The 25,946-nt window shown below is 39.8% G+C and overlaps 1 protein-coding gene across 1 annotated transcript; it reads left to right on the top strand.

Moving 5' to 3' along the window:
• Positions 1–351: 351 nt before the first annotated feature.
• golim4a (golgi integral membrane protein 4a) lies at positions 352–25,186 on the top strand. Its single transcript, XM_037775920.1, has 16 exons — positions 352–969; positions 12,298–12,372; positions 12,931–12,980; positions 13,266–13,319; positions 13,543–13,693; positions 14,244–14,326; positions 14,584–14,667; positions 16,992–17,216; positions 17,312–17,593; positions 18,041–18,330; positions 19,885–19,961; positions 20,085–20,152; positions 20,632–20,838; positions 21,075–21,143; positions 21,299–21,388; positions 23,972–25,186. The coding sequence occupies exons 1-16, from the start codon at positions 783–785 to the stop codon at positions 24,125–24,127; spliced, it is 2,148 nt and encodes a 715-aa protein (XP_037631848.1). The 5' UTR covers positions 352–782; the 3' UTR covers positions 24,128–25,186.
• Positions 25,187–25,946: the final 760 nt, after the last annotated feature.

The following is a 25,946-nucleotide window of genomic DNA, read 5'->3' as shown; positions in this document are numbered from 1 at the left end:
AAAGTCATAATATTACCAGAATAAAGTCATAACTTTACGAGAAAAAAAGTTGTATTTTGTATTCTACATGTTCGAAATAAATTTTGAAATGAAAACAAATGAAAATGAATGAAATCATAGGGTGGCATACTGTATTTTATTACATTATATAATATTCCTATAGCTATATTTTGTATTTGCACAGTATGTAAAAATAACAGCATCACAACAACAGGTCTCTGTAATGAGGAAACCGCCTCTAGCTGCTGTTTGATGATGGAACTCTCTGGCGACCAATTGATACAATGTATCGCTCTGAGGGCGGGAATAGGGAAATTCATGATGTTTCTGGGAGGAGGGACTTCCTCTCCACAGTTGTAGTACGATGGCAGGCAGCTGCTGGGTTGACACGTAACTAAAGTTAAAGGTGCTATGGAGGCCTCGTCTGGGACTTGAGTTTTTTTTACTTTTCCCCTTAAAAGCTTCTTTTTGGATTGAAAAGTTGACATCTTAAAGCCTCGGATTGTGTTGCATCTGTGCAGCAGAGCAGCGAGTTTGAGGGAAAAAAAATCTGAGCTGCTACTTTGAAGAGTCACAGTGGAGAGAGTCGTGGATGTGCGAAAATAATGTTTATTATCAGCACTTAGCTCGTGTTTTTCTGCCGTGGAAATGCTCGGGGAGTGAGGGGAGAGGAGGTGCTTCTTCTTCGTGGAGGTAAAAAAAAGTTGGAGTTGTATCTGAAGTTTGCAGCAGCAGAGACGGGGTTTTCTGTCGCAGACAGCGGGGAGGGGTGCGGGTCCAACATGGGAAGCGGGGTGTGCTCCCGGAGGCAGCGGAGGATCTTCCAGTGTCTCCTGCTGGTCACCGTGGTCTGCGGGATCATGTACGGGGGGATGATCTCCTACGAGGTGCACAAACAGCTCAGGAGGACCGAGGCGATGGCTCTGAAGTACCAGCAGCACCAAGAGTCGCTCTCGGCTCAGCTCCAAGGTAAACACACAGGGACTGAAGGTTGTTAAAGGGGACATGTCATGCTCATTTTCAGGTTCATGTTTGTATTTTGGGTTTCTACTAAGAACATGTCTACATGCTTTAATGTTCAAAAAACATCTTTTTTCATCTTTTAACGTCTGCCTGAATATACCTGTATTCACCCTCTGTCTGAAACGCTCCGTTTTAGCAGAATGGCAACGGAATTGCGTTGCTATAGGCAACAGCTTGACTCAATGTTTATATCCTGTCAGCTGATGTCATTCACATACACTGCAACCAGGAAATCAACTGGGACACATTTAGTATGTTTACGTTTAAAACTGTGAAATGGTCTAAATATTGTATATTTGTGACATCACAAATGGACAGAAATTCTAACGGCTTGTTTCGCTCCGTTTTTTTTGCGCATTTCAACGGAATGGCAACAGAATTGGACTTGGACTTGCATTTATATAGCGCTTTTCTAGTCTTCCGACCACTCAAAGAGCTCTACACTACATGTCAGTATTCACCCATTCACACACATATTCATACACTGATGGCAGAGGCTACTAAGGTGCCAACTTTGCCCATCAGGATCTAATCTAAATGCTCATTCACACACCGATACACCGCTATGCCTTTGGGAGCAATTTTTGGGGTTAAGTGTCTTGCTCAAGGACACATCGATATGTGACCCGGAGCAGCCGGGGATCGAACCACCGACCTTCCGATTGGTGGACAACCTGCTCTACAGCTCCACAGCTGCTCACAGAATTGCGTTGCTAGGCAACAGCTTGAGTTCATGTTTACATCCTGTCAGCTGATGTCATTCACATACACTGCAACCAGGAAATAAACTGGGACACATTTAGTATGTTTACGTTTAAAACTGTGAAATGGTCTAAATATTGTATATTTGTGACATTACAAATGGACAGAAAATCCTAACGGCTTGTTTCAAACGCACAATTTCTGAATACGGGGCTGTGTGTGTTTCTCCGTGGATTGAGTGTTTTTGATACTTTCATAGTATTTATATATCACTTAAACCTACTTTATAATATAAAAGACATGAAAATCTCACTTTTTACAATATGGGACCTTTAAGGTGACAGAGCTGAGCGTGAGAACAGTGGGTGGTTGTAGTAAACAATGCCACACAGCTGAAAGTTTGTGTAGAAATGCAAGAATGACTCCACTCTAACTGTCTGTCTGCCATCTGACCTAACCAGACTGTAACTACATTGTATAGCCAAGCAGTGATTTACCAAGAGCCTGTCTTTGACCTATCACCTGAGGTGGCCTAATCCTGTGGTAAACCAGGTTAAGGTCTGAGCAGATGGAGCTGTAAAGTTCAACAGAGAGTTAATTTGGCTGGACAGGTCTGATTTTTTGCATATGCCTATACCAGGGGTTGGCAACCTTTACTATCAAAAGAGCCATTTTAGGCAAAAAAAACATTTGCAGCCACATTGAGGGGGAAAAAATCTGAGATTTCGAGAATAAAGTCATAACTTTACGAGAAAAAAAAGTCATAATATTACTACAATAAAGTCATAACTTTACGAGAAAAAAAGTCGTAATATTACCAGAACAAAGTCATAACTTTACAAGAAAAAAGTCATAATATTACCAGAATAAAGTCATAACTTTACGAGAAAAAAGTCATAATATTACCAGAATAAAGTCATAACTTTACGAGAAAAAAGTCGTAATATAACGAGAATAAAGTCATAACTTTCCTAGAAAAAAAGTCGTAATATTACGAGAATAAAGTCATAACTTTACGAGAAAAAAGTCGTAATATAACGAGAATAAAGTCATAACTTTCCTAGAAAGAAAGTCGTAATATTACGAGAATAAAGTCATAACTTTACGAGAAAAAAGTCGTAATATAACGAGAATAAAGTCATAACTTTACGAGAAAAAAAGTCGTAATATTACGAGAATAAAGTCATAACTTTCCTAGAAAGAAAGTCGTAATATTACGAGAATAAAGTCATAACTTTACGAGAAAAAAAAGTCATAATATTACTACAATAAAGTCATAACTTTACGAGAAAAAAAGTCGTAATATAACGAGAATAAAGTCACAACTTTAAGAGAAAAAAGTCGTAATATTACGAGAATAAAGTCATAACTTTACGAGAAAAAAAAAAAATTACACGTAAAATTACTACTACTATACTACTATACATATATATATATATATATATATATATATATATATATATATATATATCATATATTCTGACTTTATTCTCATAATATTACGCCTTTTTTTTCTCGTAATATTATGACTTTCTTACCGTCGTACCATAGACCTACAACAATGATAAATAAAATTGAAAATTTAAACAAAAAAAAACAATAATTCATTTCCACTAACTTTTGAAATATCCATGGGGAGCCGCTGGAGAGGGGCTAAAGAGCCGCATGTGGCTCCGTGGCCGCAGGTTGCAGACCCCTGGCCTAGACTGTAAGACTGAAATTAGACCCCACACTACCCAGAAGTCAGGTTTACTGCTGACTGGAGGCTATACACACATAGGCCTACACACACACACCTGGTTGTAGTCACTGTGTCCCCAGGCTCACCTCAACAGTATACAGATTATAAAGTCATGAGGTCAGCCAGAACATCTGCTCCTGTCAGCCACGGCAGGAGGAACGGAGGAGGAAAAGAGGGCACAGTCACCTTGGTTTCAAGCTAAGGTGTTACACTTGTTACACGCAGTATTGGCTTGCTTTTAAAACCATTTTAGGGTTTAGCCAGCTGGGTGCTGCACCATCCTGATAATGTGAGTTGTTTGCATACTGGAGTATTGTTTGTAACACTTTGGATTGTCTTTTCTAGTCTGTCAACAGTGTAGGCCTTACCATATAACTCTATTTGTCATTGAATATTTTGAACTTGAGATATAAGAAAAACTATTTTGTGTGTTTTGCAAATGTTTTAGTCCCATGTTTACATACATTACTGATGTAAACAAACTATTATTGCAGCATAAACATTGATAAATTATATCTAGTTGTTGTTGTTGTTGTTGTTATTTCCATAAAAAAAATACTAATAGTATTATGTAAAATGTCTGTTACAATTTCCTGAAACCCAAGTTGATGTCTTCAACAAGCTTGTTTTGTCTGAGCAAAAGAAAATTAGCAAATCCTCACAAGTGAGAGGCTACAACTGTGGAATGTTTGGTATTTTTGCTGGAAAAATGACTGAAATTAATAAATAATCAGACTAGTTGAGGATCAATTTTCTGTCGATCTACTTATCAATTAATCAAATATTTGTTTCAGCTCTAGTTCCAGTCCTGTGTTTTCTAAATCTGATGGAGGATGTAGTGGCCATTTGTCGGAAAAATCAAAATCAAACGTAAATCAAAGGGCCACTGACGCACCATGGGGAAGTGGTTTACGCAGGCAAAAGATTCCATTGTCCATGCAAAATGAATGTGTTTCTGATGATTTTGTTTTCCCAAAAGGAAAGCAAATGAAGCACAATGAAAACATGGATGTCGCTGCCTCTCTTGTTCTGGTGTAAAACAATATCATAAGCTCACCCAGGTGTATGCTGGTCCTACCTGCCTTCCTACCTATAGAACCGCGGGTGTCCACAGTTTTTACCTAATTCATAAACAAAACAAATTACGCAAAAAAGTCTAAATAAAGTAAACATCTAGAATAATTAATCAAACAATACTTATTATTAGTAAAATGACAACTAAATACTAATAACAAAGAAATAGCTCCTACAGAGGATGTGACCAGTTTGTTTGCTTTTGGATCAGAGATTGTTATTTTACAGGATCTGGCGGCACTTCAAAACATGATGAGATACCTGCATTGTAAAGATCTGTTGAGTCACCAGTTATTTAGTTACACAGTGATGACACATTTTGACTACTGCCAGTAAAAACTGTTACATTCACATTTGAAAATCATTAGCTAATGGACTAATATATTTGCTTTATTGCCGTGTTTGTAAATTAGTAACACATTAGTAGACTGTCTCCTTGTATTACCAGCAGGATGTTTCTATTAAAAACCAAACTTTTAGCTCCTTGCGTGCCCCCACTCTACAAAAACGATTAAACCATCTTGTCCTACAGTAACCCTCACAGATTTACTCCCCCCATATAAACGCACTCTGCTGCGCCCTGACAGGATGTGAGGTTATGTGTCATGCCACCATGCCATGAGTTTAAAATTAACAGATGGGCGGAGAACCCGCTCCTTCGTTGCTTCAGCTATTCAGAACAAGGTTTGCGCCCACATCATGGAGTCAAATAGTGGGTCAGGGTTTAAGCCCACTACTTTAATGCAGCCTTTGATCCACCTAAACCAGCAGTCATGTCTTCATGTCGTCCACGGCTTGGTCCAGCAGACCTACCATGAAGCTACTTCTCATGTTTGTAAAAGTATGCATGCACATATAGGCCTGTGTTTGTTTTGTTGTCATGTGAAGCATTGTTAAACAGTAAATCTGACGTCATAGCTGTGCAGCTATATGATAATGTGTAATTTTTTACCTCGTACTTTTTCTTGTGTTCATTTCTAAGACAAAGCTAGTTGGTTGGGGGGCGGACAGCTGTCCCACATTTAACAAGATGAAAGAACAAACCTCAACTAAGGCATTGTACAAATCCCACCTCCATTGAATATCTGTTTTCCTCGAGCTTACCAGCTTCTTTTAGTACCAATTTCAGGTCGACGTTATACAAATGGCTCCTATTTCGTTTTTTTCACAAAGCTGCAGCAAAGCTGCTGTATCCAGAAACACAGAGCGTGACAGTATAATGTGACACTTTGAATGCTTAACTCCATTTGTATCCCTCAACTTGTGCACCACACCCAAGTTACTTGCATTGTGAAGCGATGGATCATTCAGTCAATCACAAGGCCCGGGCCACTTGATATCCACGGCAGACTGTTGATTGCTGTTTTTTGTGCCCTATATTTAGAGGTGACCATAGCCTTGGGGGCCGTGAGCCATCTGTATTGATTCACTGTTGCCCACTAGAAAACCACAGGCTGGCCGTTGTCTGTCATTTAAAGGGATCAACTGGCACTTTGTGGTTTTGCATGCACTCTGACAAATGTGTCCCTGTGATTTAACACCCACACACACACAGACGTATCATTGTTTAGCTGTCATTTGCAAAACATTAATCAAATGGAATAATTACAGCCTTCTGTAAATGAGTGTTGTAATATTTTTTTACAACCCCAACTGTTTATTTTAATGAGCGCTCTTGTCTCAACAGTTTGGTTTGTTTTTATCCATGAGACAAAATAAATACTATTGTTCTTTGAGTTAGAGATTTACTCTCTCCAGGAATTTGGAATTTTTTTTGTACTTAATGAAACGTTCATGTTTTGCTGTCTACATTCAGAACATAAACCAGAAGCTCATAATGAATATTAAAACTAAATCACTCACTTTTGTAAGATTGTTGGGTCAGGGGTCTCAAATGTCCAAATCTCTGCTTTATCTTGAAGTCCATTATTTGTTTGATGAGGAAGGGAGTTTCTTGCCGGGTTCCCACCTGTATGAACTGTGGAAACTCGCACCACCCAGCCTTCGTCTGCTGAGTAACCATTCGTGTTAAAAAAAATAAATCGACAATTTCTATCTATTTATAAGTATGGTTTGGGTATAAAGGTACCTGTGGGGGTTATATTTACTAGTAGGAGGTAGACAGAAAGCCACAGGAATTACTATGAGAGGAGGAAGTTTAAAAAGCCACAATACTGTTTTGGTGCACCAGTTTGGCCTCCCTGCTCCTATGAGAGAAAGCTAAACATAAAAGAAAATTGAAATAAACTCATGAAACTACAATATGAAACGTAAGACCTATGACTGTGATATACACCGATTAGCCATAACATTAAGACCACTGACAGGTGAAGTGAATAACATTGATTATCTCGTTACAATGGCACCTGGCGGTGGGTGGGATATATTAGACAGCAAGTGAACATTTTGAACTTTGAACGTCAGGATGTGAGCGACTTTGACAAGGGCCAAATTGTGATGGCTAGACGACTGGGTCAGAGCATCTCCAAAACTGCAGCTCTTGTGGGATGTTCCCGGTCTGCAGTGGTCAGGACCTACCAAAAGTGGTCCAAGGAAGGAAAACCGGTGAACCGGCGACAGGGTCAGACCCGAGGCTCATTGATGCATGTGGGGAGCGAAGGCTGGCCCGTGTTGTCCGATCCAATAGAAGAGCTACTGTAGACCAGATTGCTGAAAAAGTTAATGCTGGTTCTGATAGAAAGGTTTCAGAACACACAGTGCATCGCAGTTTGTTGCGTATGGGGCTGCGAACCCTTAGACCGGTCAGGGTGCCCATGCTGACATAATGTTATGGCTGATCGGTGTATAGGCTATACGGTAATGTATGTTGCAGTACATGTTTGAGCTGTAGTGCAATGAAAGCTGTGGGGTGAACCTGTAAATAGAAATATCTTAGTGGAAGGACTCTGTAAAGATCTGCAATTTCTTTTAATTTTTTAACCTTTATTTTTCCAAGATAGTCCCATTGATATTCCCAATACGTGCAATTTTATCTTAGATGTGAATTTTTTAAAATCTTATCTATATTTACATAATAAACATATTACGTTTACTCGTTAGCACTTTTTTTTAATTAGACTTGTGAACCAGATGCAACGTAATTTCATTTTGCTGTGCATTCGCCATGTGAATAGCATGAATGACAATAAAGTTAATCTTGATCTTGATTTAAAATCTCTTTTTCGTGGGAGTCCTGGCCTCGCAGCTAGCGGTGCTAACAGTGTTAACCTGGGCTTGGGGGGGAACCTCAGGGTGGGTACTATGCTTCCGCGATATCATCGCCGGTAGTTGTTTTCTGCTATATGGATGCTACTCAAAAGTAGAACGAGTCCTTCACCAATCAAAAGGTCGGCGGTACGATCCCCAGCTCCTCCAATCCACGTGTCGAAGTGTCTTTGAGCAAGATAATTAACCCCAAATTGCTCCCGAATGCTGTGCCATGTGTGAGTATTGAGTATTTAGATTAGATCCTGACGGGCAGGTTGGCACCTTGCATGGCAGCCTCAGTGTATGAATGTGTGTGTGGATGCTGACATGTAGTGTAAAGCGCTTTGAGTGGTCAGAAGACTAGACAGGCGCTATATAAATGCAGTCCTTTTACCATTTTACCATTTAGATCACCTTTAAAAACAAAACAACAAAATGTTAAAAAAACAACATAAGAAATTTCACATAAAAGAGAGAGAAGTAACAGACTTAAAACAAACCGCAAAACTACATCAATCAATGTATTAGCATTGTAGCTCAGGAACAGAACAAGTACATTCGATGTTCAAATAGTCCTTAATCCTGTTTTTATAATCTTCTATGTTTATAAAATAATCAAATTTAAAGATCTGTATTGAATCTCACTTCCTTCTTAAGTGAACTGGTGTCCTGTGTTTGTATGTGTGTACACAAGGGTGGGTGTTCACACACAAACGCGACACTTGGAGCTCATTTCCTTTTGTGATAGTATTCACGGCGCACGCCGGTTCGGCAAAATCTAACCAATCCAGTCTTCTCCACATCTAAACCAGTAGGCCAGTAAAGGTCACCACCATAGAGAGCTCCCTTGTTCTCGCTCTGCTGATACACTTTAACCACACCTTGAGTGAAATGCTTCATTGGTCTAAGGGGAAACCCCCCCAAACAATAAATGTTCATTCCCTTGCGCATTGAGCTTTGAACGAGATAAGGGTCGGTGTAAAGTAGATCAGTGTGTTTGGAAGGTCTAGGGTATGTTGTTACTTGTTTTTAGGAATAGTACTCTGAGTGAATTTTACAGTGGGAACATTCATTCATGACTGGAGGTCTCTGAGACACCAGCAGGTGGTGATACAGATCTTTGCAGCTAGTATATAATATTTGTATTATATTGAAGAAGTGTCTGTGCATAGTAGCCTGAACAAGAAACAAAGAAAAATAATATTATTATTTATTTATTCTCCTCACTTTACCTTCTCCTCTTATGTTTTATAAATAGTTGTTTATGTGAGGCACAGTGAGTTTATGCATGAAATGTACTATGTAAATTATGACTTTGCCCTGTGGCGCTGTTAGTGGGTTTTAATAATTCAAATGCACATTCAAATGACCTTTTTTAGACTGTAGCCTCTTTGTAGCTGTTGCCCTGCCTGTCCATGTTGTCCCCTAGAGACAGGGTGTGTGTGTGTGTGGAGTGGCCTGAGCTCAGAGCAACATGGCTTCATCTTTGGCACTTCTCCGTGCTGAGAGGGTACAGACACAGCCTCTCCAACCGGGAGAATAAAACCTCCCTAATCTCCTGTATCCGGACGTCCATCTGATAAAGCTCAGAGAGGTTTGAAGACATTCATGCAGTCAGTTCGCATCAAAAGAAATCATTTGGAAAGCTGCTTGTTTGAAGTTTGTTGGATTTAGCCTTTTTTTAACAATTGTTAAACTGGAAAGTCACATGTTACTTCAGAAACAAGTCGTCGTATGATGTGACGTAATAGTATTATACATCTCGTAAATCTTTGTATTGTCAACACTGAAAACTGGTCAGGGCAGCTTCCATTGAAGGCTCACTGATTACAGTATCTATATAGTCACACATTTCAAGTTAGACATATTTAGGGCTGCAACTAATGATTGTTTTAGTCGATTTGATTAGTTGTTTGGTCTATAAAATGTCAGAAAGTGACATCCTCAAATGTCTTGTTTTGTCCACAACTCAAAGATATTCAGTTTACTGTCACAGACGAGTAAAGAAACCAGAAAATATTCACATTTAAGAAGCTGGAAGCAGAGAATTGTGACTTTTATGTCTTACAAAATTACTCAAATGAATTTAATTGATTATCAAAATGAAATAAATGTTGGTTTGATAAAAAAATATTCAAAAATAATGTTACAATTACTAATAATAAAAACAAAGATACAGAAATAAAATTGAAACGGAACATCTGATGATAAAAACAGGATTGGATGAACTGCCAATAAGATATATCAAAATTGAGTCAAAAAAACAGTAAATACACCTACATTTTTTGAGTACAGACTTGATGTTGTTAGCAATGGCACCAAGATATTTCTCGATCTTTGCATTGAGTTTTCTGATCCGATGAAAATAATCTAATTTTTTTCTGAATTTAATTGAAGAAACTTTGTGGACAAACATAATTTCACATCTGCTAGACATTTAACTATCGACAGGATTGGGCTTTATGGGGAGATTTCATCTTCATAACGATGAAATGCATCACCATGTCTGCGTGTGATGCGACTCAAGGGGAAGTGTATACAAAGAAAATAAGATAGGTCCTAGAATCGAACCCTGGGGTGCTCCACATGTTGTCGGGGCTAAAGAGGAGAAACTGTCACCAATTTCAAAATTGGTTGCTGAAATCTGTTTGTCAAGATGCCACAATCCACTGCATCAAGTCTCAAGGCTGCACTTTAAGTCTAGCAAAATGAGAATGGAGCCATCTCCAGCATCTGCATTCATTAAAAAGGTCATGTGTGACTCTTGAGAAGGGAGAAAGTTTCTGTGCTATGATTTTTTCCTAAAACCTTCACTGCGTGACGGGGCTCCCAGAGGCTGTAATGAAACTGTCTTTTCTCAGATTTTGGCCGATGTTTGGTAACCAGTCTGTGGATATTGTAAAAGGAGGGATCAAGGCCAGGATTTTTTGAGAAGAGGCTGTCTGGGACACAGCCGGTAGAAAGGGATGTGCTCACTGTATTGAGCAGACGGGGTGACCACATTCCAAACTTCTAATAAAAATGTCGAGGGTATTACATCAGCTGGGCTGAAGGAGGATTTCAAATGAAGTGCAATAGTTTGTCAACAGAAGCTGAGGGTGAAATGGCTGAAAAACGATTGGGGCAGGGAAATGTCTATGAAGGACACAGGAGTGGAAATCTTTAATGTTTATCCTTTATTATTTTTGGTAACCATTAGTTACCATAATAACAAGTCTGTCTCTCTTACAGTGTGGGTGTTTCTCTGACTGTCTCTTTCCCTTCAGTCTCTCCTGGTTTGTCTGTTTATCTTAACCCGGAGCTTTCCCCTGTTTCACTCTCCATTTCTTTTTTCTTTTTTTTTTTTGGTAATTCTCTGTGCCCACATTTGCTTCTCTCTATACACTCTTTTACCTTTCTCAGTTTTGTTATCCTCGTGACATTATTACGAGATCGTGTCCCTGACAGTTTATCCTGGAATCTGTTGAGTTGGCATTCAGAAGGAAGAACAGCCACATCATCAGTTCGACTGCCCAGCCCCCCAAAACCACCGCAGGAGAGTCACAGAGAAGGACATGTAAGAAAGTGGAGGAAGAGTCAGAGGCTGGCCCACGACAAGGGATTAGTGCCAGAATAGATCGTTGTTAAATTGTGAAGTTAGAGTTGGTGGTATTTACATATTGAAGTAGTGAGATAATACATGTCTTGAACAAATGAACTGAGGTTAGGGCCACAGAGAGTTTATTACCAATGTGTTAATGGGAGTTACTATTATTGTCACTTGGCACTTGTCAAAATAAAGTTACATAATGCTTCACATAAAACAATAAGAGAATATTGAATGACACCAGGTGGCCATAAAATCTTACTTTCTCTACTTTGTGAATGAGTTGGAAATAGTACTGTGTGAGAATACCGTTCATAATGGCGAACAAATTCCTGTTTAGATGTGAAGATGACTTTTGAATGTATAAAGCATAACTAGCTTTTGTACATGTGTGATTGTACATGCCCACTTTATGATAATCACATGCAGTTTGGGGCAAGTCATAGTCAAGTCAGCACACTGACACACTAACAGCTGTTGTTGCCTGTTGGGCTTCAGTTTGCCATGTTATGATCTGAGCATATTTTTTATGCTAAATGCAGTACCTGTGAGGGTTTCTGGACAATATTTGTCATTGTTTTGTGTTGTTAATTGATTTCCAATAATACATTTATACATACATTTGCAAAAGCAATCACATTTGCCCACTCTCATGTTGATAAGAGTATTAAATATTTGACAAATCTGGCTTTAAGTTACATTTTGATCTGAGATCACAGTCTGGTGGAATAAATGTCCCACCTGGCTCTCATATCAACCATAAAATGCACATCCTGTTTCTGTCCTTCTCTATAAAAATGAATGTTTAAACATTTTGTGAGTGCATGTGTTTTGTGCTGAGTGCAAATATTTGTATTACAGCTCTCTTTTTGTTTAGTTTACCTTCCACCCAGCCCAAACAGAGTTCAAACCGCTCACTAAACCTCTGTGTTTTCTCTCTCCATCTCTGTTTTTTTATATCCAGTGGTGTACGAGCATCGCTCCAGGTTAGAGAAGTCTCTTCAGAAGGAGAGGTTAGAGCACAAAAAGGCCAAAGAAGGTGAGAAAAATAACATCTACTGTATGCTCAATTTTTGCTCTTGAGGTATATCCCCATTAAAAGGAGCTTTGGGAAATTCATATTTCATTCTGAGACTGCATATCATCTGTAGAACAAAAGGCATCTGCTAAATAAATGTAATGTGCAAAGGAATTTTAATGAGATGTAATGTAATACAAGTATTAAACAAGTTTAAGGGTCATTCTTTTTTTAGTTTTTACTCACCTTAAACATTTTCACAACACCACCTGCAGAAGCTGATCTGTGTAGAAGTTTAACAATGTGGGTATTTTATTTTGCAACAAGATAATGATGTGTAAGAAGACTTGTGATTCAGGGACAGGGTGTGTCACTTTTGTGAATGATTTGAGGTTTTTTTTGGAGTTTACAAGGCATCAGAATGAAGTTCATGCTTATATAAGTCTTAATCAGTGAGTAGTGTTGTACTTTTTCTCCATCAAAAGCAAGTTATGTCTCAAGTTGACACACAACTTTCCATCACATTGGTTAAAATTTTCTATGAAAACAAGATTGACCTGTGCTGTTTCTGTTTTCTAGATTATCTGGTTTATAAGCTTGACACACAACAGTCACTGAATAAGGAGAAGGTATGTTTCCGCCACACAATTACCACCTCTGCTATGACTAAGTATCATCATTTAAAATACATATTTGGACTTACTTTTATAAACTATTACATAGTGTCTATTATCACCCGTCCTCCATTGTTTTCTGTCGGCATTGCTTTATTAAATAACTGCCACTATCATTCATCTCTTCACCATTATCTGTTATGCCTGTTATTACCAGTAAGCCTGAACTAGTCATTAGTTTAATTTCTCTCAATAACTGCTGAAAGTTTTTCCACAACTCTTGTTTTTATGCTCAAACAGCAAGACTCCAACAGCAGATTCAACTCTCTACAAGTGCAGCATCAGATGCTAAAGGTATAAATAATTATAATACAGGTTTCCTTCCTCTTGTCATTAACACATACATCCTCATATTTAACCTTCCTTCTTCCTGTTTTCTCTTGTACACACACTCTCCCTCACCAAACTACATCCTTCCTTCTTTGGGTTAAATTTGGGGGAATGGTTTCACTTCTGCTTTGATGAAAATGTGTTTAGTGTGTTTATATTAATGACAGTGGTCTTCCCTCTCTGTCAGAACCAGCATGACGACCTGAAGAAGCAGTTTTACGATCTGCAGGAGGTGCACCAGGTCCAGGGCGAGGACCACAACCGGCTGCTGGACGAACACAAAGACAACTACGAGAAACTGCAGCAGGTCAAAGAGTCAGAGGTCTCCCACCTCAAAGGTACAGACAGAGTGGTCACACACAGAAATGTAACTGTGTTTAAACACCACTCAGCTACACACAAATACATACAGTAGTATCATTGTAGTGTAGCTCTCTGTTAGGGCTGCCCCTTCTTAGTCGAGCAGTCGACTAATAGGTTGTTTTGGTCTCTGTCAACTAAGATGTCTTTAGTGGATTAGGCATTTTTTAATGCGTTTTTCATGCGGAATGACTTATTTCTAAGAAACTTAGGAGCACATCTCTGGTAAACACAAGATTTAAAGTGGTGCTTTTGTGTGATTCTTTGCGGAGAAACTCAGTTTTACAGATCTGTCAATTAAATCAACTAATAGATTAGTCGACAAACTCATATGGGTGTTAGTAGACAAGAATTTCTTTGGACGAGGACAGCCCTACCTTCTTTAGTGGTGTCATCATTAAACATTCTTACTTTGTCTCCAGTTTGACTTAAAATACTGCACGTCTGAAGTGGTAGAAATATTGTTCTTGTTTCCTGTTTAGATGCATTTATGCCTTCTGTTGATGTGTTTTCTATTTGTGATGGCAGATAACGTATATAACCTGAGGGAGGAAAATAAGCAGCTGAGGAAAGCTCACCATGACATTCACACACAGCTACAGGATGCACAGGTGAGACTAAACCTGTTGTATTCAATTCACTCTATGTTATATATATCTATCAACTTTCTTTTAGTATAAAGAAACATAAAATGTGTGCTATCTGCCTTTCTCACTTGTCAGTCACAGTCATGTGCCAGTAAAATTGGGAAAAAACACATGTTGTCTTATCTTAAATTTGACTTTAAATGACAGATTTTGGGTAGTATAATGTGAGCCTTACATAAAGATAAATGGCTCATTAATGCTTTGTTTGGTTGTGTGTCCAGGTTCAGCATCAGAACCTGAAGTCGGCCCACAGCCAGCTCGCACTGACACTGGAAGACCACAAGAGTGCGCTGGCTGCAGCTCAGGTAAGACGGCAGCAGCAGTAGAGATGCAGTCTCATTGTTTACTCTGAATATACAGCAGCTGATTGATGCTGAATTGCTGCATTTCAAGTATTTTGGTCACGTATTATGATTTTGACATATAGAAAGGCTGGCGAGTTGCATTTTAATGTGAGTTTAGCGTGTTAGCAGCGGAGCTACAGAGACGAGGGCGGTGTTGATGGAGTGAAAGAGCCAGGTGATGGTGTACAGTTTGTCAATAGTCTGAATGAGCGGATGAAAGACAAGGTCATACTTGAAAACTGCTCTGCATTCCTCTCACCCGTACTTTAACCTTTACTTCAACCTTCTCAAAGCAGAACAATGTTTATTGCATCCGACTGCGTAGAGAAGAGGAAAGATGCCCGAGGTGTTGCTTGGTTTTTGGGTAATTAGATCAGCTGTTTCTCCCTGAGACTGACCTTTGAAATGCCCGAATGGTTTATTGAATATACAGCGTTGTGCTCATTTGTTTGAAAGACTTCCCTCCTCTCTGTCTGCATTAATAGATACTCACTCACTCTTCTTCTCTTTTCCTCTCTCTCTTTCTGTCTGTCTGCATTTGCTAATTTATTTTTTAAAGCCTGTCCTGCTTTCCGTCAGTGCTTCTGGTTGGACGGGCACACACACACACACACATTCACACAACTCTTTCCTTCACTCCAGGGGTTTGGTTTAGTCAGGGCTGTCAGAGCAGTACATCTAAAGCACGTTCCAGCCAATCAGCCAGAAAGATATAATGGAGGGAGTGGAGCGTGATAAAGAGAGAGGAGAGGAATTTAGAAAGAATTTTTAGAATTTAACCCTCCGGCCTGGTGAGAAAGTGTAAGTGTGTGTAGCCTATAAAGGATGGTGTCCTAAACTGGATGCTCAATTTAATATTATTATCGCCACAGGAAATGGAGAATGTTAAAAAAATGTTTTACTCCAGATGCAGTTGAATATGTGGCTCCTAGATAATGTTTCTGAATAATGGCTGTAACCTACTTGTGTGGTAGTTGTTTATGCTTACCATACATTAGAGCAGTGGTTCTCAATCTGGGGGTCAGGACCCCCAGCGTGGTTGCGAGATAATTACCGGAGGTCGCCAGATGGTTGTGGAGAAAAAACAAAAATAACATATTTCGGACTGGGGAATGGTTTTACATCACATTGCCTGTACCAGTGATATAATTGGCCTCAGAATAGATTTTATTGAGTGTGTTTGTGGGAGTCAAAGTGTGCGAGCACATGAGTTTCGGATTTACGGCAAGTCAGAAGGAGAGAAAAAGTCATGAAATGCATCAAAAATCCACAGTGCCTGCAGCACATTGGACAACGCCTATGTGATACCTGTTGAAACTAAACTAAATTGTTATCACAAACTAAGCATTATTTATTTAGCCTACATTTATGAATCAGAACAGTCACAATAATCACAAAAAATCAGCAGGGGGAGGTGCGTAGAAACGTCTGTTTACAACTCTAAATAGTTGAGGACCTCTGCATTAGAGGACATTTGATTTGACACATTCTCACATTTAATAGCATACAGTATGTTTATCTGTCTTTAGGGCTGGGTATCAAGCCTCAATACTGTTTCGGTACAGATTGAAATGTACAGCACTTCTTGGAGGGTTTTTTGGATGTGCGTACCTTTATCCGTTAACTGACTGAAATCTGTTTGTATAGCACAGATGATTTTAAACAGTCCAAAAGCTGGCAGTGAATAAATGTTCAGATTCATAGTCTTGTAGAGCTGACTGACCCCTCCTCCGTCCTTTTGGTCTTAGTTGACTATTGTCATTTTTTTAATGCGTTTTTCATGTTGAATTACTTATTTCTAAGAAACTTATGAGCACATCTCTGGTAAACTTTAAATTTAAAGTGGTGCTTTTGTTTGATTCTTTGTGGAGAAACTCATTTTTACGGATGAGTATTTGTCGACTAAGAATTTCTTTGGTCAAGGACAGCCCTATGGTCTTGTTTGCGTCTTGTTTTGCTTCTGTAAGATATTTGTTTGTTTATATCTAAATAATGTAGCTAATTTGAGACTGTATTTAATCTAGGCTAAAGTCTCAGTCTAGTTTTAAAATGGGAAACAAGGGGTTTGTAGAAAAGCATGTTTAAATGTTTCAGCATTAAGATACCATAACTTGAGTGTCATATCGGCACTTCTATTAAAAATTTCCAAACGATATCCAGCCTTTTCTGTCACAAATCCCAGAGGTTCACATGTTAAAGGAATTTTTTGAGAATCTCGCAGCATCACATGATTTTCTCAGGATTTCCCCTCTTACACTTCCACCTGTGTATGTTGTTCCCTTTAGGTGCAGGTGGATGAATACAAGCAGATGAGGGATTCCCTGAACAGGGCAGCAAATCTGAGACAGCCTGATCAAAACCCTGTCCCCCAGCAGCAGCAGCAAGCAGCTGCCGTAGCACCCGAGTCCCATATCCATGAAGCCCAACGGGCCACAATACTGGAACAGCCACAGAGAGAGGAGCCCGCCCATGAGGACCACCACCAGGAACATCAGGACACAGAGTCCATGGTAATGTGGGATTCTTTGGGATCACTTTATTATCAAGATAAAATGCATACTGTAAGTATAGAAACGTACAAATCTAATTATTTCTTTGTCCTCAGTTGAACCATCAAGAGAGGGACACGCATGCCCAGCCCGAGATCGAGTCCCACCCCACCGTATCCCAGCACACTGTGTCGGACAAAGAGGACGATGGAGAGGGAGAGGCTGAGAGGAGGAGGGAGCTGGCAGAGGAGGAGATGGCTCAAGCCGGACAGCCTCAGAAGCTGGAGGAAGACCCGGACCAACCACAGGACGAGCAGCAGGAGGAAGAGGAGGAGCAGCCAGAACAGGAACAGCCGGACGAGAACGCCCTGGACCGACAGAGACGCCAGCCACAACCGGTCAGAACTGGTTTGGACTACTGAGTTTTACCTATACAGGCTCAAAATGGACCTTAAACTGGCTTCAATTTTCTGTATCTGTTTTTCAAAATAGCTTAGTTGAGCAACACATTTTGTAATCATAAATTAGTCAGATGTGTCCTTGCCATATCGGGGACACAGCTACTGCTAAAATTGTAGTGCTAATGATTTATCTTAAATCCCAGAGGAGATGGAATAAATTACAACCTGTCCTCAGTGTTTACCTCTTTGATTGATGACAGCTTGCTCATTATGTGTTATGTTCATTGTTTTACGCTGTCGTTTTCATCTATTAAACTTTCCCAAAGGAGGAATTATACCTTACCTCCACGTTTATGTCTCAAATTAGCAGCAACCCTGTGTGTTTGATTTTTTTTCCTTTGCTCTACATGTTGGTCCTTTTGCATCTATTTGTTTTCTACAAAGGGTCTCCATCCGGAGCCGCATCAGGACGCCCAGCAGCAACAGCACGAGGCGCACGCCCAGGTGGAGCGGGTGAAGTCGGCCTACGAGCAGCAGCAGGAGCAGCAGCGCCTGGAGGCTCAGAGGGCCAAGGAGCGCCAGCAGATCCACCTGCGTCAGGAGGCCCTGCAGGTCCACAGAGACAAGGTGCTGAAGGAGAGGGAGCAGAGGCTGAAGCAGGAGAAGGAGAGAGAGCAGCTGCAGCACAAGGAGGCCGACAAACGGGAGCAGATGATGAGAGAGGAGCACCAAAGGTCAGAGTTCAAATCAGAGCTGGAATCAATTAAAATCAGAGGTATCTAGCAATGCAGATAGTTCCCCTTTTATGTGTGTAGGTTTTAAGATATCCACCTCTGAGATTTCTGTTGCTATGCCAACACAGTGCCCTGTTCAAATCGTTCAAACGTTTTGATGTAATTTCTCAACGCTTTTCAAGTATTAACTTGAAAAGAAGAAAGTGAAATGAACTGACCCAATCCTGGCGCGTTTTATCTTCAGCCTTGTTGCTACATCAGCTCAAAAAACGCACGGAGACGGAGAATCAGCAGCTCAGTCAGCCATGGCTGACGGCCATTTTCGTAATTATCTTTTTCTAAAGAAATGTCAAAAGGAACACTTAATGAGACTGGCGTTGCATTGATCAACCTGAGCAATAATAAAATCTGCTTCCTGCAAACTGGAAGTTGTACTTTGCTGTTTGCCGCTTTTGCCGCTTGCCAAACTAATTATTCTGGCAGTAGCACACACATCCATAATCCAGGAGGAAACACTTTGATCAAATTTGTGCAAAGACAAAAGGGAAAAAACTCTATGGCTCTTGATAAGCAGATGTGTCTATGTAAGTGCAAACTGGAACAGTTCTTCCACACAAACGATATACTGTACTGGCCCGAGTGCAGCAACATTCTCTTAAATTTCTCTGAGAAGTCAACTCCAGACGCACCAAACGTTCTTGAACATCCAAATCTGCTCTTACCCAGGTGTGCTGAATGATGAATCCCACTTGATCATAAATTGGCCAATTGTTTATTATTAGCATAGGCAGCGCCCCCTAAACACTATATAAGGTCAGGTGATGCAAATACTCTGGCACATGCCCGAGAATTGGAGAGATGCCGTCAAAACATACTGTAAGAAGAAGAACTTCAGCTGTAGTGAAATTTTACGCACTGTTAAATAAACTTTAAGGAAGTAAACATGATTTTCCAGAGTCGGTATTGGTGTTACAGGAAAATCAAAAAGCATCTAAGAGCAGCATGTAAGCCATTCAGAAGCTGAATGTACGCAATATTATCCAAGGGTTTTTATAGTCTCTTAATTGGATCAATGGGCCTGTAGTATTTATTTAGCCCACGTTTAATTGTATTTATTCTAAAACATATAAAAATCTAAATTTGATTGTGATATTCATGTATTTTCCATGTTCCTCAAATTTAAAATGATGTTCCCTTGTGTTGGACACACCATTTTTGGACTGTGAAAATTAGATTTATTTATTTTTGTCTTGGTCAGAGTGCTCTTTCTTACCCAAGAGAAGAGCAAAAATTAAGAAGAAATCGTGGATATGGGCAAAAATAAGAGGAAATTTGTTCATATATTGCTCCCTGCATGAGACCCACTGTATCTTATACAGCTAAATATGTATCCATAGCCAAAAAAAGAAGGCTGCTGAACAAAAACTGCTTCATGACAAGCAGTTAATGTTTAAACACACTGTAGTACGCATGAATATTTCTCAACAATAATAGCTCCGTTATGATGTGGCTCATAGTGCCTGTGCTCTTCTGTACTGTCGTTGCTGTCATTAGGAAGAGGACCGATTACGAGAATATGGACAATGATATTGTTCAAGGAGAAGATGACCGTCACACTGACGATGAAGAAGGTGAGACCGGAAGATTAATTACCGAAAAATATTTTTTTGAAATAGTGTTTCTCATTGTCTGATGGTATTAGAGTTCACAGTAGCAGTTGGTTCATATTTAGTGGATATGTTGTTTGTTAACAGACGCTCACATGTTACATGAGGATGAGGAGGAGAACCAAGAAGTGGATCACAGAGTGCCACATCAGCAGGTGACTGTCTACCCATCTATCCCATCCCATCTGTTAACACACGCATCCTCATCCTCCGTCTATCCTTTCAGCTCATTCAGTCACTTAACATTCACACCAGTGTATCGTGTGTCATACATCCATTCAGCCATCCATCCACAAATCGATTCTTTCATCCTCCCCGCCCGCCGTCCTCTGCTGGCATGTTCATCTCCCCTCTATCCGTCTTCCACTCGTCAGTCTGCCCAGCGATCTGTTAAAGCTTCTGAATACCAACAAGGCAGTTAATACAACATTAGAGAGCACTAACTGCCACAATTAGTTTTATCTGCCAAAACAGATCCAGTTATAAATCCTCCACACTGCAGTTTTTATTGCATGCGTTTTATCATGCTCTTATTCTAATATTAATGCTCCATAGATTTTGTGCAAATATTAAGCTACTATTATTAATGTGTCTATTCCTTACTCTCTTTTTAATACGATCTGTTCTTGTGTAGGGCGCTGCTGGGGACCTGGACCCCGAGGACGACCCCAACAACCAGGGAGAGGACGAGTTTGAGGAGGCCGAGGACGAGCGGCCGCAGAACCGGGTCGCAGGAGACGAGGAGGAGGTGGTAGAGGAGGAAGAGGAGCCGGCACCGCCAGCCCAGCACAAAGACGTACGCCCGGGCCCCAAACAACCTGCTGTGGAGGAGGAACTGGTGGTGAGTAAGGGGCCAGAGGAGAAACGAGGCCGAACGGTCGAATACACAGTAGTGCTGACAGAACGAGAGAAGATGAACATCGGCATGCACACAAACACTGCTCAGGGTGGCATGATGAAACTGACGGTGAGGGTTTGAGAGCTGGAGACATCTGGGGAAGTGAGGAAACCACAGGATCTAGGGAAAGAAATGATCTTTAAGTCGTGTTTTAACTTGTTTGATTTGTGTGCATTCAGATGGCGGGAAACCCAGATCAACAGGAAGACACGCTGGATGACCAGTACCAGGAGGAAGTAGAGGACGAGGTGTGTAACACTCAGACGAATGCTGTACATATTGAGTAAAAATACAGTAATACAAAATATACGAGGGAGCAAAAAGGACATGCAGGAACGGATTTGCCATATCCTAATGACACAACAATCATCTTCTAATGTTTTGTCTCGTTGGTGTCCTGAAGGCGCAGGAGGACATAGCTGGTGGGCAAAAGAGAGAGGAGGAGGTGGAGGAGGAAGGAGAGGATCCATATAACGAGGAGAACATAGAACAGGTGGGTTCTTCTGCGGGGAACCAGAGTCCAAGGTCTAGTCTAGTTTTTCCTCAAGTCACAAGTCACTAAGTTTTATTCCCTAAACCCAAACTGGTTCAAAGCTGTGTCAGTTTAGGGGTCCTTGAGGTGAAAAAGTTTGGTAACCACTATCATAGGAGATGTATGGTGTATGTCTGTCACCAAGACACAGACATCAGTAGAAGTCAAGCACTTATTTATACCATTACATAATGTTAAAAACATATTTACTTAATATTTCAAAAGAGAAGTTGGCTTTACAAGTCACGTCACGATATCAAACTTTATTTGTATAGCACCTTTCATACAGGTTAATGCAGTTCAAAGTGCTTCACAGATGACTGACGAGCAGAAAATAAGACAGAACAAGTGTGGATCATAAAACAACAGAAAATACAAAACAATTAAGCGATTTAACAATTTGGTAATTTGAGACCAATGAATGCGAGACAATAAAATAATAAAAAAGTAATAAAATAGAATTAAAAGCTATAATAACAGTAATAGTAGTAAAATAATGTGATGTAAAAACTAGATTAATATAATGACAATAAAATTACACCACTTAAATACAATAAAATAAGTGATTAATAAAATAACAATAAACTACAGTTAAGAATCCAGCATCCAGTGGCCATTAGAGGGCTGCATCTTAATGCATTTTTTACATTTTCAAAATTCAGCCATGATGATTGCAATGACAGAAGACAGTGTTGCCAATAATATTCAATACCCATTTCCTCAGCATAACTACGTAATCTATTTTCATTCCCTGGGACATTTCATCGGTTCCTGAGCCACATTTAGAGCAGAAAGCACCTGCTGTACACGGTAACATGTTTTGGTATCACATCCGGAAAGTAATATTTACAACAGTGACGTAAGAGCTGTATTGGCTACACAGGGATGAACATGCATGTCTGTGTTTTGTTGCTGTAACTTGAAGCTTGCCTGTGCACGTCCTGGTAAATGAGGGGGATCAGATGTAGAGTCTGTCGGGGTGTCGGGTCACCACCTGGGCTCGGTTTATTCAGTTTGTCCTAAGAGGAAATCTGTTTGAATGCAGAAGCTCACACACATTTAACAACTTTGAAATAATAAGTTCATGTAATATATTTACTTGTTTACATGAGGTTGTAAAATGGGTAATGTACGCTGGGTTGGTCTTGATATTTCTAAGAGGTCATTTTAAGAAGTGATATGATCTCCCGTGTTGAGTAATATACAAAGTTAAGCTTGCTGAAGCGTCCTTGAGAAAGACATTTGAGTCCCTACTACTACGTTCTGTTGTGTAACTGACCCTGACCCCTGACCTCCGTGGAGAGTGACATTCATTTATTTTTAATCTCTACTTTTTAGCCAAGAACACAGTACTGTCAGTAAGGTCCGTAGTCCGCTCTCGCTTCTTTAACTGACTTGTGTTTCATACTCTGCCAGTCACCCAATGAGTGAACGCATTAACGTTTCTCTGTAATTTGAGCTCAGTAGAGCTTTACACTTCATTCAGCTTCATTCATCCGCTGCTGCACAGTCGGTCTGGCAGAGGTGTTTCAGTTGAACCTTTGCACAAGAGTCACCGCTTCCATTTATTTATAATGGAATTAAAATCCTGTGTGTTACAATCCTATAGACGGATTAGCAGGAGAAACACACTTTCCCCTTGTCACAGTCACAAAGCATAGATACTATGGGGATGCAACTCTACACGCTTTTGCATATTTTTGTCGACCGTAAAAAAAAAGTTAGCTTTGTAATGCCCACATACTCGGTTGTCTCTACTCCTAAACTGTGAAATGGCATGAAATGTAAGATAAACTTACAATGCAAATGGCTGTGAAAAAATAGTATGAGACTTGGATGTAACAATGAATTCAAGTTAAATTGTGTCATGAACACCTGTAAATCATTGACTGTCAATAAGAAGTGGAAGTAGTCACCGTGACATCACCCATTGGTTTGACATGAGACACGAGAGCGTGGAGCTAAGTACAACTGAACGCTGAATAAGACATTTACAGGCGACCAAAAAGGTTATAAATAACTTTCATGAACTGAAAACACACTGTGAAAGAGTTAAAGTTGCAAGACGGAAACACGGACAACTCCCAGACCGGTCAACGCCGTGGTAGCAACCTGTCAATCACAAGGTAGCCCTGCCCCAAAGCATCCCCTGCTTTATGGTGTATTTTAGTCTAAATGGGACCATCAATTATTAAATGAACATCATGCTGTATTGAAGAAGACTTGAAACTAGCGATTGAAACCATAAACTCATGTTTACAATGTTTACTGAGGTAACAAATCAAGTGAGAAGTAGGGTCATTTTCTCATAGACTTCTATACAATCAGACTTCTTTTTGCAACCAGAGGAGACGCCCCCTGCTGGCTATTAGAAAGAATGCAAATTTAAGGCACTTCCGCTTTGGCTTCACTTCTCAGACCTGGAGGTTGCCCACTGCTGTAAATGTCTGAAATTATCATCTTTAGTGGAAAAAATATTCCAACATTGGATGTTCACAAGATGGCTAATAAAACGTTTTGTTGTGTGCTTGTGAATTGCTCCAGGAAGAAGTAAAACACCAGGAGGTACCAAGGCGTGAGGGGGAGCACAGAAAAGAGGCAGAGAATAACGAGGAAGAGAATTACGAAGAGGAAGAAGAGGAACTAGAGGAGGATACGGCTGGTCAAAACAAGGGAACCAATCGGAGGGCAGAGATGTGAGACGGACGCAGACTTTGACCAGTTGCAGTGCCTTTTCGGCTGCCCATAGAGCCTATCGGGTCTTTCTTTCCCTCGTTTCCCAAAGGAATAAAACCAGCCATCCATTCAGAATTCCAATTAGGAAAACTGGGATATTATGCCTGAGACATGGGATGCTTTTCCAAACACTGTGGGGTGGAACTGAGCAGCTTACACTGTGGAAATGGACAGAATTTGTCGGGCGGAAATGGGATGTATACTGTATATTTTTTTTTATTCATTTGCTTTCCTGTCTGCCTGATCGCCTGCCTGGTTCTGTTTTTCAACAGCAGACAGGCAGAGAATGTATTTCTACCAATATGCTGTCTTTGAGTATGTGTAAAGAAAGCAAAGATAAATTATGTTATTCTGATGTGCAGGCCTTTATATGTATGTTTTATGCAAACAATTGTATTCTTTGTAGAGTTGAAATTTTTAATTTACATCTTGCATTCCAATCGATCAAGTCGTTTTCTGTTATTTATTGTTGATTGTAACTACTCTGACAATCGTAAAAAAAAAGGTGCAACATTTCTTTATTTTTTATTTCCCTCGACTGAACTAGTGGCTTTTACCAACTATTTGAAGCGGACACAGGAGTATTTCCACTGGATATTTCTGCAAAATGCCAGTCAAAAAGACATTTCTGGTGAAGCCGTTCTGTGCTGGAGGTGTCACTCTGACATGTGCCTTTCCGTTCTTGGAAACCTCTTCTAGGTCTTACTCATTTTACATTTGGAAAATCATTTCAATAGGACAGGAGAGATAAGAGTTAGTGCTGAGCCTCTTGCATATTGCTTCAGCATAGCCTTAAATGGAGAGCTATTTCAAGTCGACTGCTGGTGTGAATTCAATTCACAAACCGTAATGCAATTTACTGCAAAATCTTTAGTCTGCTGTACCATGTATAGTAAAACAAATGCTGACAATTTGTACAATTTTTCCACCAGTTATATTTGATACAAAAAAAGTGGGATTTTGATTGTATTGAATGTTTGCCACTTGAATGGTGAGTGTGTGGAAATAAAGAGGTCAAAGGATTGTTGTCTGATATTTATAGTTGTCAGTAATCAAAACTACCTGGAGCTACATATTAGGTAGTAGTTGGTTCATTTTAGGATGTTAGCTGCCATATAGTCTTTTTAATGTTCGTGTAGAGCTTTCTTCAGAGTCTATTTTTGCGTGTCCATTCTGCCTGTGGGGGAAAATAAATCTCGCCAGGGATGAGCAACATAATGTGACACTTTGCTGAGAGCACAGTGCTGCAGAACAACACTGGAGGCAGGATGAATAAGGCAGTATATACTGTATATGAAAAGATATTTTGTTTAGAGGGGGTCTTAAATGAATAACAGCAAGTTGGATCAATGGTGTTTGTGACTTTTTGCTTGATTTTGCAGTTCTCTACAAGCTAAAGAAAAGCTGCTTCTTTACATCCTCAGTCTTTAGGAAAGAATGTGAGATACTGCGGTCCTGTCAATCCTCGCTCCAGAAAAATTAAAATGTAGAAATCAGGTGTTTCTGAAAAGTGTTGAAAAGTTTATTTAGCATAGTAAAAGTTCCCAACTAACTTCTTTTCTTAACATATTTGATCAAAATCAAGGAAAAGTAGTTTAGAGAGAGAAAAAGACATATTTTTTTTAGATCCAGCCTAGTGTTTGTCTGTTATGACAGAATAATTACTAAGAAAACCCTGCTGCTCCATGTAAAAAGCATTATCTGGGTATTATATCTGACATGATTATGTTGTGGATCAACAGAAAATTAATAGCCAACTATTTTGGTAATTGATTGATTGTGT

Source organism: Sebastes umbrosus, chromosome 7 (genome assembly GCF_015220745.1).
Source record: "Sebastes umbrosus isolate fSebUmb1 chromosome 7, fSebUmb1.pri, whole genome shotgun sequence".
NCBI classification, from domain to species: Eukaryota; Metazoa; Chordata; class Actinopteri; order Perciformes; family Sebastidae; genus Sebastes; species Sebastes umbrosus.
The sequence above is the reverse complement of the archived record's forward strand: the minus strand, read 5'-3'. Positions and strand labels throughout refer to the sequence as shown.